Genomic DNA, 12,511 nt, shown 5'->3' with positions numbered 1-12,511 from the left:
GAGGGAAGTTCCGCTTGAAGTACCATGCAAGTGTGACGAAGCTGCTTAGAATTCAGGCTGGCCATCCATCCATCCATCCATTCATAAGTTTATGGTCAGGCAGCCCACAGAAGCACAGTAAACATGGGGCAAAGTGGGTTGCTAGACTGCAAAAATGTAGTCTTTAAAAAGTATACTGTATGAAGGTGCAAAGAGAACTGCATTCAGTACCTGTCTCCAATACGTGCAAATTTCCCCATGTTTTGTTGCTTTAAAAATGCCGCAAGTACAACAAAGGGCCTATTGATCTGCTAAAAATCCAGTGAGTTGCTGTATTTTCTGCCCCTGCTGCACAAAATTCACAAAAAGTGCTGTCAGACCGTCCAAATTTCCTACAGACCACCTCCCGCTTATTTTTATATTGATTAGTAGAGGGGAAGACATTTTGTATTCCCAACACGCTTCCCGCCCTAGTGTGACAATGCACTTCCATAGATACAGTACAATGAGTGAATGTTGTCACTTTAGTACAAAGGGTATGGTACTGGCAGGATGACCAGGTGAAATTAAATGGAAAGAAATAAAGCTAACACAGCCACCATCTCTAAGGACCGGTAAGCTGCTAAACAGTACATGCACCATATTAGCAAAATTATTGTGACAACTGCCTTTACACACACATGAACTTTATTGGCATCCCAGTCTTATGCAGGCCATACACGGTCGAATTTCGAACGAATTTTCTTTTCAAAATCAGAAAATTCCTTTTTTTTTGTGATCCGATGATGCCACCATTGATTTTAGAAATTCGGCCGACCAAGCTTTCAATTTCACCTCATGTTGCTACAGAAAATAATTTTCTTGGCTGGGAATCTTCTTTTCTCTCCGTAAATTGTCTTTCATCTCCGTACATTTTCTTACGTTTCTCGCAAGATTCTCCCATCATTGATTAGAAAATCGTTAGTTTTTCAAAAAATTTCCAACATGTCCGATTCCTCAAAATCGGCTGTTGCTGCAGCCCACTAATGGTGCAAAATTCATACGAAAATTCTTAGATACGATTTTTGAAAGAAAATTCTTTCGAAATTCGAACCGTGTATGGCCGGCATAAGTCTGTAGAGTTCAATATTGAGTTGGCCCACTCTTTGCAGCTGCACTGCTTCAACTCTGCTGGGAAGGCTGTCCACAAGGTGTAGGATTGTGTCTATGGGAATGTTTGACCATTCTTCCAGAAGTGCATTTGTAAGGTCAGGCAAGCCTAACCCCTGAAAAACCCTACAGACTGAAATGCCATTAAAGTTAATGTGCGTGTAAAGGCAAGTGTCCCAGTACTTTTGGTAATATAGTTTATTTGTTCTTGGGATTAGGTACACTTGAATATTATTTCCCCCTTTTTTTTTATTTTTTTCTTTTTTTTTTCTTTTGACTTAGTGGGAGGAATAGAACCCTTTCAGGTTTTCATTTGCAGTCTGTGTTCCCATTGGGGTGATTTCCCTCATTTCTTGGCTCTGTAATGCCGTTTGGAAATGGGGGAGACGTCATCACTGCAGTAGGAAGGCATAGATAGCAAAATAGCTTTAACAGCAGTTCTAACCCTTACCAGTATTTACATGTTTCCTACATCTTGGCAGATGGGCATCTCAAGCAGGTAGATTCATTCCCCAAGCATTTGGTGCCATAGAGAGCATGATGTTCTCTTAGGCTGCATTCACACCTGAGCATCGCGTTTTTTTTTGGGCATTTGTATGCACGTTTTTAAAGCATTTTTGAGCTTTTGTGTTTTTTTTTATTAGCTAGTAAAGAAACATATAATTTGTTTAATCATTTGTTGCTATGTTTTTCAGCTTTTTTATCCGCTTTATTTGTTATTATTTATTCATTGTTTTACTTTTTTTTTTTTAAAGGGGTTATGGTTAGGGGTTACTTTATATTTTATTTTATGTATTTATGTTGGTTTGGAGCTTCCAGTTTCAAGCTGCAAAACACTAGGGTGTGAATGGGAACTTGTACACCAGCAATTAATTGGAATTGCTGGTACATGAGTGATTTAGATATTTTAAATGGATCATATAGTGGGATGGAGTCGATGTCTTGAAACCTGCAGATACAGTGGTGTGAAAAAGTGTTTGCCCCCTTCCTCATTTCCTGTTCCTTTGCATGTTTGTCACACTTAAGTGTTTCGGAACATCAAACCAATTTAAACAATAGTCAAGGACAACACAAGTAAACACAAAATGCAATTTATAAATGAAGGTGTTTATTATTAAAGGTGAAAAAAAATCCAAACCATCATGGCCCTGTGTGAAAAAGTGATTGCCCCCTAAACCTAATAACTGGTTGGGCCACCCTTAGCAGCAAAAACTGCAACCAAGCGTTTGCGATAACGTGCAATGAGGCTTTTACAGCGTCCTGGAGGAATTTTGGCCCACTCATCTTTGCAGAATTGTCCTAATTCAGTTACATTAGAGGGTTTTCGAGCATGAACGGCCTTTTTAAGGTCATACCACAACATCTCAATAGGATTCAGGTCAGGACTTTGGCTAGGCCACTCCAAAGTCTTCATTTTGTTTTTCTTCAGCCATTCGGTGGTGGACTTGCTGGTGTGTTTAGGATCATTGTCCTGCTGCAGAACCCAAGTTCGTTTCAGCTTGAGTACACGAACAGATGGTCGGACATTCTCCTTCAGGATCTCTTGGTAGACAGCAGAATTCATAGTTCCTTTTATCACGGCAAGTCTTCCAGGTCCTGAAGCAGCAAAACAGCCCCAGACCATCACACTACCACCACCATATTTTACTGTTGGTATAATGTTCTTTTTATGAAATGCAGTGTTCCTTCTACGCCAGATATACTTGGACACACACCTTCCAAAGAGTTCCACTTTTGTCTCATCGGTCCACAGAATGTTGTCCCAAAAGTCTTGGGGATCATCAAGATGTGTTGTGGAGAAATTGAGACGAGCTTTGATGTTCTTTTTGCTCAGCAGTGGTTTTCTCCTTGGAACTCTGCCATGCAGGCCATTTTTGCCCAGTCTTTTCCTGATGGTGGAGGCATGAACGCTGACCTTAACTGAGGCAAGTGAGGCCTGCAGTTCCTTGGACGTTGTTGTGGGGTCTTTTGTGACCTCTTGGATGAGTCGTCGCTGCGCTCTTGGGGTAATTTTGGGCGGCCGGCCACTCCTGGGAAGGTTCACCACTGTTCCATGTCTTCGCCATTTGTGGATAATGGCTCTCACTGTGGTTCGCTGGATTCCCAAAGCTTTGGAAATGGCTTTATAACCCTTTCCAGACTGATAGATCTCAATTACTTTCTTTCTCAATTGTTCCTGAATTTCTTTGGGTCTCGGCATGATGTGTAGCTTTTAAGGATCTTCTGGTGGACCTTACTATGTCAAGCAGCTCCTATTTAAGTGATGCCTTGATTGTGAACAGGTGTGGCAATAATCAGGCCTGGGTGTGGCTAGAGAAATTGAACTCAGGTGTGGACAACCACAGTTATAGTATGTTTTAACAAGGGGGCAATCACTTTTTCACACAGGGCCATGATGGTTTGGATTTTTTTTCACCTTTAATAATAAACACCTTCATTTACAAATTGCATTTTGTGTTTACTTGTGTTGTCCTTGACTATTGTTTAAATTGGTTTGATGTTCCGAAACACTTAAGTGTGACAAACATGCAAAGGAACAGGAAATGAGGAAGGGGGCAAACACTTTTTCACACCACTGTAATAACATGCTGGTTTCTTGGGACTTGCTCCATATCACACAGATTTAAAGCAAAACCAAATCCCCTTGACTTAACTATTTTCCAAAACAGTTAGGCTGGGTTCACACTATTGCGAATTGGATGAGGGTTTCCTCGTATCCAATTTGCATGTTAGGAGACTGACCAGCTCTCAATCAAGTCGGTTCACAGCTCCGGGACGGCTGTGGAGCAAATTGCAGGGGAGTTCTGTGCGTCTTCTGGTTCTATCAGGTACGAATTCAGCCAAAAATTCAGACTGAAATCGGACCTGAAATGGTGAACAGGGACGCACAGGACCTCTGCTGTGAGCTGCTCCGCATGGCAGTATGAACTCAGCCTTATACTCAAGGCATGCCGTGAATGATAACTGCTATAATCCTATGTGCTCTCAAACGGTCAAGCCGTCAAATGGCTGGTGTCATAGTGATCACATGCAGCACCTTGGTGACTACAGATCAAAAAGAGGCTAAGATAACAGCTTTCTTGGCTGTAAAGGATAGGAGGGTTTAGTTCTGCTTTAAGTAAAAAATTCCTCAAATGATATATGTAATATTAGTAGTGGCTCTTGGAATGGCTGCTGGTTATAATGCAAGAGCTTCTTCAAAGGACTATTGAATGTTTGCAAAACAAAGTCGGGCACTATTACACAGTGAGATGCCCCCAGCTTCTGTTACTGTAGGAGAAGTGCAGGAGAGCGTCCAAAAGGCGAAGCTAGGTGGGATGAGTCTGACTCAGGATGTTGTGGTGACCATCTTGAGGCAGACTTCCTCCAATATTCACCTTGTAGATGCTGCTTGGTGTCCCGAGCTCCATGCAGTGTATGGGAGGAGCTGCAGGCCTTAAAAGGTGCTTTTTTTTTTGTGGCTTTTCTCGGTCTGTTTTGTTGATGTTTTATGCTGGGTTAGCAAATATGAAGTTATTCTTAATGTTTGGGTGAGAGTAGAATAATGAGGGGGACTATACTGTAAAATGTATATGTGTTCTGTTTTTTTTATTTTTAGCCGAATCATGCTAAATATGTTTCCCTTCTTTGTGCAGGGTCGGAAAAATCAGCAAGACGTAGGTGGAGATGGTGAATTAAAGAAGTTTGATGGTGCTGGATATGACAAAGATCTGGTTGAAGCTTTAGAGAGGGACATCATTTCCAGGAATCCCAATATTCACTGGTATGTTTATAGTCTGTGGTGCCGTCCGTCCAGCACAGTTTCGTAAGCCTTGAACAAGCCTTGAACAATAAGAACAATACTGCTTTATTGTGACGATGATGTTCTCAGGGTGACGTGCAGCATTTGGCTGTCTGCTATGCTCAAAGCAATTAGTGCTAAGCCCAACAAGTTACATTTTGACTTATCAGAACACTACTTTTTTCAAATACAGTATTTGTTGCATCTTTCAAATGCTTTTCTTTATCATCCCAGGGCACAGGAATTCACAGTTGGTCCCTTAGTAGTAGCTATCTGGATCAGTGTTTCCCAAACACTAGCTTGGGACACTATACCCCACTAGACTGGATATGCAGGGCTAGTCTGAAATGTGACCTTTAGGCACTGGGTTCTGCATTGTGGCACTTTTCATACCAGAGTGTGCTGCATTAATTAGTCGTTGAGTGCTTTCCAGGTCGAGAGCCATGGCACAGCCCCAAGATTTACAAGGAGTAAGGCCTGTCAGGTTGAAGCACTGGGAGCTGTCTTTTTGTTTACATCACTAGGTGCCTAAGGAGAAGACATTTTTACTTATCATCTAGCATAGATTCTGCACCACATCCCCTAGTAGATAAATATATAATTCGAGGAATAAGGTTTTGGGGATTTTAGAGGTGCACATTTACAACAGGTTATTTAGAAAACATATATATTTATTATAAAAAAAATATAAAAACAAACATCCAAAGATGATATTACAGTACATTTACAGGTGCAAACTGATTTGATCTCTACATGTTTCGCTTTGGTTATTGGCTTCTTCAGGAGAATTTTTGATATCAGGCACAGTATACACTAGAAGTAGAAAGCGTTTTTAAGAAAAAATAACATAATAAACAGTCAAAATACATAACAGGTATCCAGCAAAACATATACAACCTTGTATTGTATATTATATTTTATATATTTTTTAATAAAAACTATTTTTCTAATAAATTTATATTCTTTCTTAATGACCTGTACAAAATATAATATACAATACAATGTTGTATATGTTTTGCTGGATACCTGTTATGTATTTTGACTGTTTTTATTATGTTATTTTTTCTTAAAAATGCTTTCTACTTCTAGTGTATACTGTGCCTGATATCAAAAATTCTCCTGAAGAAGACAATAACCAAAGCTAAACATGTAGAGATCAAATCAGTTTGCACCTGTAAATGTACTGTAATATCACCTTTGGATGTTTGTTTTTATATTTTTTCTAATAAATGTATATTTTTTTTCTAAATAACCTGTTGTAAATGGGCACTTCTAAAATCCCAAAAACCATATTCCTCGAATTATATATTTAACCACTAGGTGCTTGTTTAAATTTCCTGCCACCGCTGTTTTACTGCAATAAGGGCTAGGCTGAAGCGCAGAGTGCTACAGCATCTGGTGGGTGCAGCGATCTGTATGCAATGGGTACTCCTTTCTGCCTTTCAGCCTAGAGAGAGCTCCAGGTGGATCTGGAGTCTGTTTCAGTTGCCTGCCTATAATGACCTGGCCACCTTCCACCTTCATTCGCACAGGCTGCATAGGCATATGAGTATTAGAGGCCTTGCCTCACATGCATTACTGCTGCGCAGAAGCAATATGGCTTTGTTAAGAAACAGAGGGGACATTCCTTCTGCCGCGGGTGACCGGTAAACTAGGCCCATTCTCTTCTAGTGTTTCTGCGGGGGATGTGGACCTGGGATCCTCAGGGAAAAAAGCAGACACCTGTAATCTAGAATCTGGGACCCCTTTTTGTTATAGGGTCATCATCATTGGAGTCTTCATCAGCTCCGTTAGATGAGACAGTGGGGTTGATTCACTAAAACTGGAGAGTGCGAAATCTGGTGCAGCTATGCAATGTAGACAATACAAAATAAAAAAATCAATCAGCGCAACCCAATATGGTAAATATTATATAGGAATGCAGGCTGGAAACTTAAGGCAGGGCTCGACAAAATCCGGGCGCCAGGTCGCATTGGAGACTAGAAATAGCGACCTCGCGCCTGGGGCAGCACAGCTGGGGGTATCCTGTCTCTGTGGACCCCCCCAGTGTGATCGCGTCGGGCCGTTCCGTCGGCGGCCGAAAATTTAGGCCACGGCTTTGAGGCCTTCTGCGGTCCTATGATTCCTTATGGAATCTGGCGCCCTCTTGTGGTCGCCGTTGGTATGACAAACCAGCAATGCTAATAAAGCTTCCTCTGCCTGTTTTATATTACCTGCCTCTTCTTCCCTTTATTTAGAACCCCCTAAACATTATATATATTTTTTATTCTAACACCCTAGAGAATAAAATGGTGGTTGTTGCAATACTGTCTGTCACACCGTATTTGTGCAGCGGACTTACAAGCGCACTTTTGTTGGGAAAAATAATTTAGTTAATAAAAAAATAAGACAACAGTAAAGTTAGCCCAATTATTTTTTATATTGTGAAAGATAATGTTACGCCGAGTAAATTGATACCCAACATGTCACGCTTCAAAATTGCACCCGCTCATGGAATGGCGACAAACTTTTACCCTTTAAAATCTCCATAGGCGACGTTTAAAAAAATTCTACAGGTTGCACGTTTTGAGTTACAGAGGAGGTCTGGGGCTAGAATTATTGCTCTCGCTCTACCGATCACGGCGCTACCTCCTATGTGTGGTTCGAACACCGATTTTATATGCGGGCAGGACAGGGCGCGTTTAAAAATTATTATTTTTTCTGCTTATTTTAACTTTTTTTTTTTTCCACTGTTCTTTTAAAAAAAATGTTGTGTCACTTTTATTCTTATTACAAGGAATGTAAAAATCCCTTGTAATAGAAAAAGCATGACAGGTCCTCTTAAATATGAGATCTGGGGTCAGAGAGACCTCGGATCTCATATTTACACTAAAATGCAATTGAAAACAAAAATTGTCATTTGAAAAAAATAAATAAAATGTCCCTCTAAGAGCTATGGGCAATGACTTGGAGACGGGGGGGGGGGGGGGGGGCGGCAACGGCGCTGCTATCTTCCCCTCACTCGTCTCCATGTCAGGCCAGGGACAGGTCCGGATCGCCGTCACGGACCTGGCGCCTAACTTTTTAAGCTGGCTCCTAGATTCCAAGCAAATTTGTCAACCCCTGACTTAAGGTAATTTTCCCAATACCTATATAAAACATTGACAGCAACAAAAGTGCAGTGCAAACCAAGTTCATATACAATCCAACATTAAAATTTTAAAACTGTAAAAAAGTATAGGATGATCCATTAAACAATACGGTGAAAAAGACATGAGACTAATAGCCATCCAGGTGACAGATGTGTTGAAAACCACCACCACCGAGCAAAAAGTTAGCTGGCCACCTCAATGATGTGACCCCTGAGCTAACAGAATGGTCAAATTAGGAATTCCTTAATGGGGTACATCCATAAGCCGAGGTGTCGGCATTAACTCTCACTGTTTAGGGCTCCATCACATACACTTGTCAAATAGCAATGAAAAAAGAAGCAACAGAATAGTGCCCTCCGTTTCACAAGATTTTATAATTCAAAGCTCAAATTAATACACTCACATTTTATTTATGGGCAGTATCCACAGTGCAGGTAAAATCACATGTAATATCCAAACAATCCGAACTGTTAGCAAGAAGATAGCCGTGGGTGGTTCCGGCATCAACAAAAGGTTCCACCCTCTGTATGCATTACATCCTGGGTGGGACTTCGTCAGTAGGGATGGAACCAAGACGTCACCCCGCATGTAAAATAGCAACTCCAGGGCCATGGAAACCAAACGCCACTGAGGTTCTACTTGCCTTAAATGGAAACACTTCCTATAAATAGTGACTCCACACATATTAACAACTTGCTGGCCACTGCATGCCGATATACATCAGAACAATGGCAGCGGTGGGCAAATAGGCATACTTGTACGTACTTGTTCCCCTTTAAGAGGCAGGGATAGCAGTGACCATGCCGCATACAGCGTGACTGTGTCCGCGGGATCGGTAATTGTGTCACGTAGCCACAGAATGGGGAAGTGCCTATGTAAACAAGGCATTTCCCCGTTCTGCCTTGTGTCATGACAGAGACCACTGCTCCCTGCCATTGGGAGCAGTGATTGCTGTCATGTGAGTTGAAGCCCCACCCCCCCCCCCCCCCACAGTTAGAATCACTCCCTATGACACACTTAACCCCTTCATCGCCCCCTAGTAGTTAATCCCTTCTTTGCCAGTGTCCTTTACACATTAATCAGTGCATTTTTATAGCACTGATCGCTGTATAAATGACAATGGTCCCAAAATAGTGACAAAAGTGTCCGATGTGGCCGCCATAATGTCGCAGTCCTGATTAAAAATCGCAGATCATCGCCATTACTAATAAAAAATAATAATAATAAAAATGCCATAAAGCTATCCCCTATTTTGTAGACGCTATAACTTTTGCGCAAACCAATCAATATACGCTTCAACAAAAATATGTAGGAGAATACATATCGGCCTAAACAGAGGAAATATATAATTTTGTGGGATATTTATTATAGGAGAAAGTAAAAAATATTTTTTTCAAAATTGTCACTCCTTTTTTGTTTATGTTGATAAAATACCACCAAAAGAAAGCTCTATTTGTGGGGAAAAAAGGACGTCAATTTGGTTTGGGTGCAACAACGCACGACTATGCAATTGTCAGTTAAAGCGGCGCAGTGCCGAATCGCAAAAGTGCTCTGTCAGGAAGGGGGTAAAATCTTCTGGGGTTGAATCGGTTAATGTGGCAGTGCATATGGTTAAAAAAAACAAAAACCTAAGGACAAATGAAAGTATTAATGGAAGACAAAAACCTTCTCGCACAGTCCCAATTCGGAACAATAATGCAAACTATAAAAAAAAAAAGAAAGCCGTAGCTGTTTTTCGGGTTTCTAGGCTATCTCTCACATATACAGAATAGCATATAAATTTAAAAAATACATGTTCAAAAAATACAAGACAAGGTAAAATAAATAAACTCATCTATCAGAAATTTAAGCAATTCAGATCGAATTCCACATTTTAAGCCTGTAGGGACCAAGACTCTAGTCTCATATATCCAATATAATTCCTTACGGCTAAGCTGCCTAATGTTATTCCCCCCTCTCCAGTGATTTCAGCAATCCAACATTGTAGGCTACTCGGATCTTTATTGTGATGGATCCTTAAATGTTTGGAAACCTTATGGTTTTCATCACCCCTTTTGATATTGTTTACATGTTCTCTAATGCCCTGTACACGCGGTCGGAGATTCCCGACAACAAAATCCATTGGATTTTTTCAGACGGATTTTGTGCCAAACTCGTCTTGCATACACACGGTCGGACAAAGTTATCAGAAAATCAGCCAATAGCTGTGGTCTCTTAATTTATTCTGAGCGTACGTGGCACTTTGTCCATTGGAATTTAAATGAATGGATTTTGTTGTCAGAAAATTTAGTTTTCTGCTCTCAAACTTTGTGTGTTGGAAATTCCGACGGAAAAAGTCTGATGGAACCCACATATGATCGGATTTTCCGACAACATGACCCGTTGGAAATTCCGACCGCGTGTACAGGGCATAAGTCTTATATGGAGAGATCTGGAAGTTCTCCTCAGGTACTGAAGGCCACACCCACATTCCAACATGTATATACTACTCCTTTAGTATTACAGAGACGATCCTGGCCAGCCCTCTGTTTAAACATCTTTGCTGTCCCAGTCACATGACTTGAAAAAGGCCCACGCCCAAAACATGTTCTCATGACAGCTCAGCCCACTTCCAGCTCAAATCCGACTGGACTTCCGGCCAAGTAACTTTCCCGGATACATATCCAGTGTGCTGCTAAGTGGCACCGACCTCACACTGCCCAGGTGACAGTGGCATCTGTCTGTCTTTCCACCACAATTCATCCTTGTACCATCAGGACCTGCACCCTTGGATTATCTGGGCGTAGTAGTTTTCCTTTCCCCACAGCACTGGAGCGCTAGTCTAGGGCTAAGTAAGCTTTTGCAGTGGAGATGTTTGTGATATATGAGCGCATCTAGCAATTACTGGTTTACTTAAGAGCTACATGGGCTGTTATGTTTTGTTCACCCTTGAGATATGAACAATGACTGTTCGTTTTTACTTTTAATACCTTTTCTTATATTTACATATAAACTGTGTCACAGTTACCATTATTGGAACCCTTGGGACTGAGTGCTGTAAAATTACATAAAATAAGAATACTCCCTAGCACTTGACCTTTGGAAAATTTTGGTAGCATATTTGCTTTTCTTGCGTCATTCCTGGTGTATCTTTCCTACAAGCTTCTGGGGCGTTTCAGGCACATAAGACTTTATTTACATCTTGTTAGCCCCTCCATTTAGCATCTGAACTTTTTTAAGTTGATGTGACTAAGCAGTTTTGGGGGATGAGGATGGCTTGGCTGCATAAAAAGGGTGAATTAGTCCTATCAGGTTGATAAACATTTAAAATCTTTACAATGACCAGCATTTGTTATGCTCAGTAGGTTTGTCTGGCCCTGTAGCTCTAGCTCCATCTTTCTGGAAATGTTTTTCTTGCCTTGATATCATGGCTGATTAAGCCAAGATCTTGTTTCTCTGGGTGATATGTTGGAATAAGATAAGCATACCTCCCGTTTTATATTATTTTTCCTAACTAAAGAATATTGTTTCTCCATATGCAGAAAACCAAGAGGCAGCAGTGCAGTTAAACCCTGCTCTTTACAAAAGTACTTTTGGAAATTGTTACTGGCTTAAATGATTTATTCCTAAGTAAAATAGGGCTATATTTAAGCCTGTAAATCCTGCACCTACCTGGGAATTTATTCTCCAGTTACTTGAAATGTAATATGTATTTACAATAAAGCTGCATCTTTGGGCCGGCTGTTGTATTAGCAATGAGATGATTTTTTTTTTTTCATAGGAGAATATCTTGGTATTATAAATAAAAAGCTTGTGCAGAGTACTGGTAAATACTGCTTCAAAGTCCCATGTCTGGAGCTCATTTTAATAAATGCCATAGGCTACTATGTAGTGTGCAAAATCTAAATCCTAGCTTAATGGGAAAATATATTTCCTTATTATAAGGAGGGTTTATTTTAATTCTCTGTGCATGTTCAGTAAAATGAAGAAACTCACTGGGGTGATATTTGGAAAGCAAAGAGAATTTGTGTTTGCAAAAACTGTGCTTCTGTGGCCCTTTCTGAGAGTACATACCACTATTACCCATTCTTGAGTGCCCTGAGACTTGTGTTTATTATGACTTTTGTCACTCATTAATTTATAGTCTAATGCCGCGTACACATGATCAGAATTTTGGTCAGAAAAAGCTCTGATGGTTTTCCCGATGGGATTTCACTCAAGCTGTCTTCATACACATGGTCACACCAAATTCCGACCATCAGGAACGTGGTGAGGTACGACGGGACTAGAAAAAGGAAGTTCAGTAGTCAGTAGCCAATAGCTTCGGTCTCGTAGTTGAATCTGAGCATGTGTGAGTTTTTGCACGTCGGAATGGCATACACACAAGCGTATTTTTGGATAGGAACTTTTTCCGACCGAAAAATTGAGAACATGCTCTCAATATTTTGCTGGCTGAAATTTGGCTAGCAAAAGTCTGATGGAGCATATACAC

At 40.7% G+C, this 12,511-nt stretch overlaps 1 protein-coding gene across 2 annotated transcripts in view; it reads left to right on the top strand.

The window, feature by feature from the left end:
- KATNAL1 (katanin catalytic subunit A1 like 1) overlaps window positions 1-12,511 on the top strand; it is a 179,200-nt gene that overhangs the window by 109,764 nt on the left and 56,925 nt on the right. For both annotated transcript variants that reach the window (XM_077484086.1, XM_077484085.1), the window contains exon 5: window positions 4,764-4,891. In XM_077484086.1, the coding sequence (XP_077340212.1) occupies window positions 4,764-4,891 (128 nt within the window). The remainder of the gene's footprint in view (window positions 1-4,763; window positions 4,892-12,511) is intronic.

The sequence above is a fragment of the Lithobates pipiens genome, unplaced genomic scaffold (assembly GCF_037356315.1).
Source record: "Lithobates pipiens isolate NorthernLeopardFrog02 unplaced genomic scaffold, aLitPip1_a1.2 Scaffold_16, whole genome shotgun sequence".
Classification (NCBI taxonomy): Eukaryota; Metazoa; Chordata; class Amphibia; order Anura; family Ranidae; genus Lithobates; species Lithobates pipiens.
This window is presented reverse-complemented; position numbering and strand designations above follow the sequence as displayed.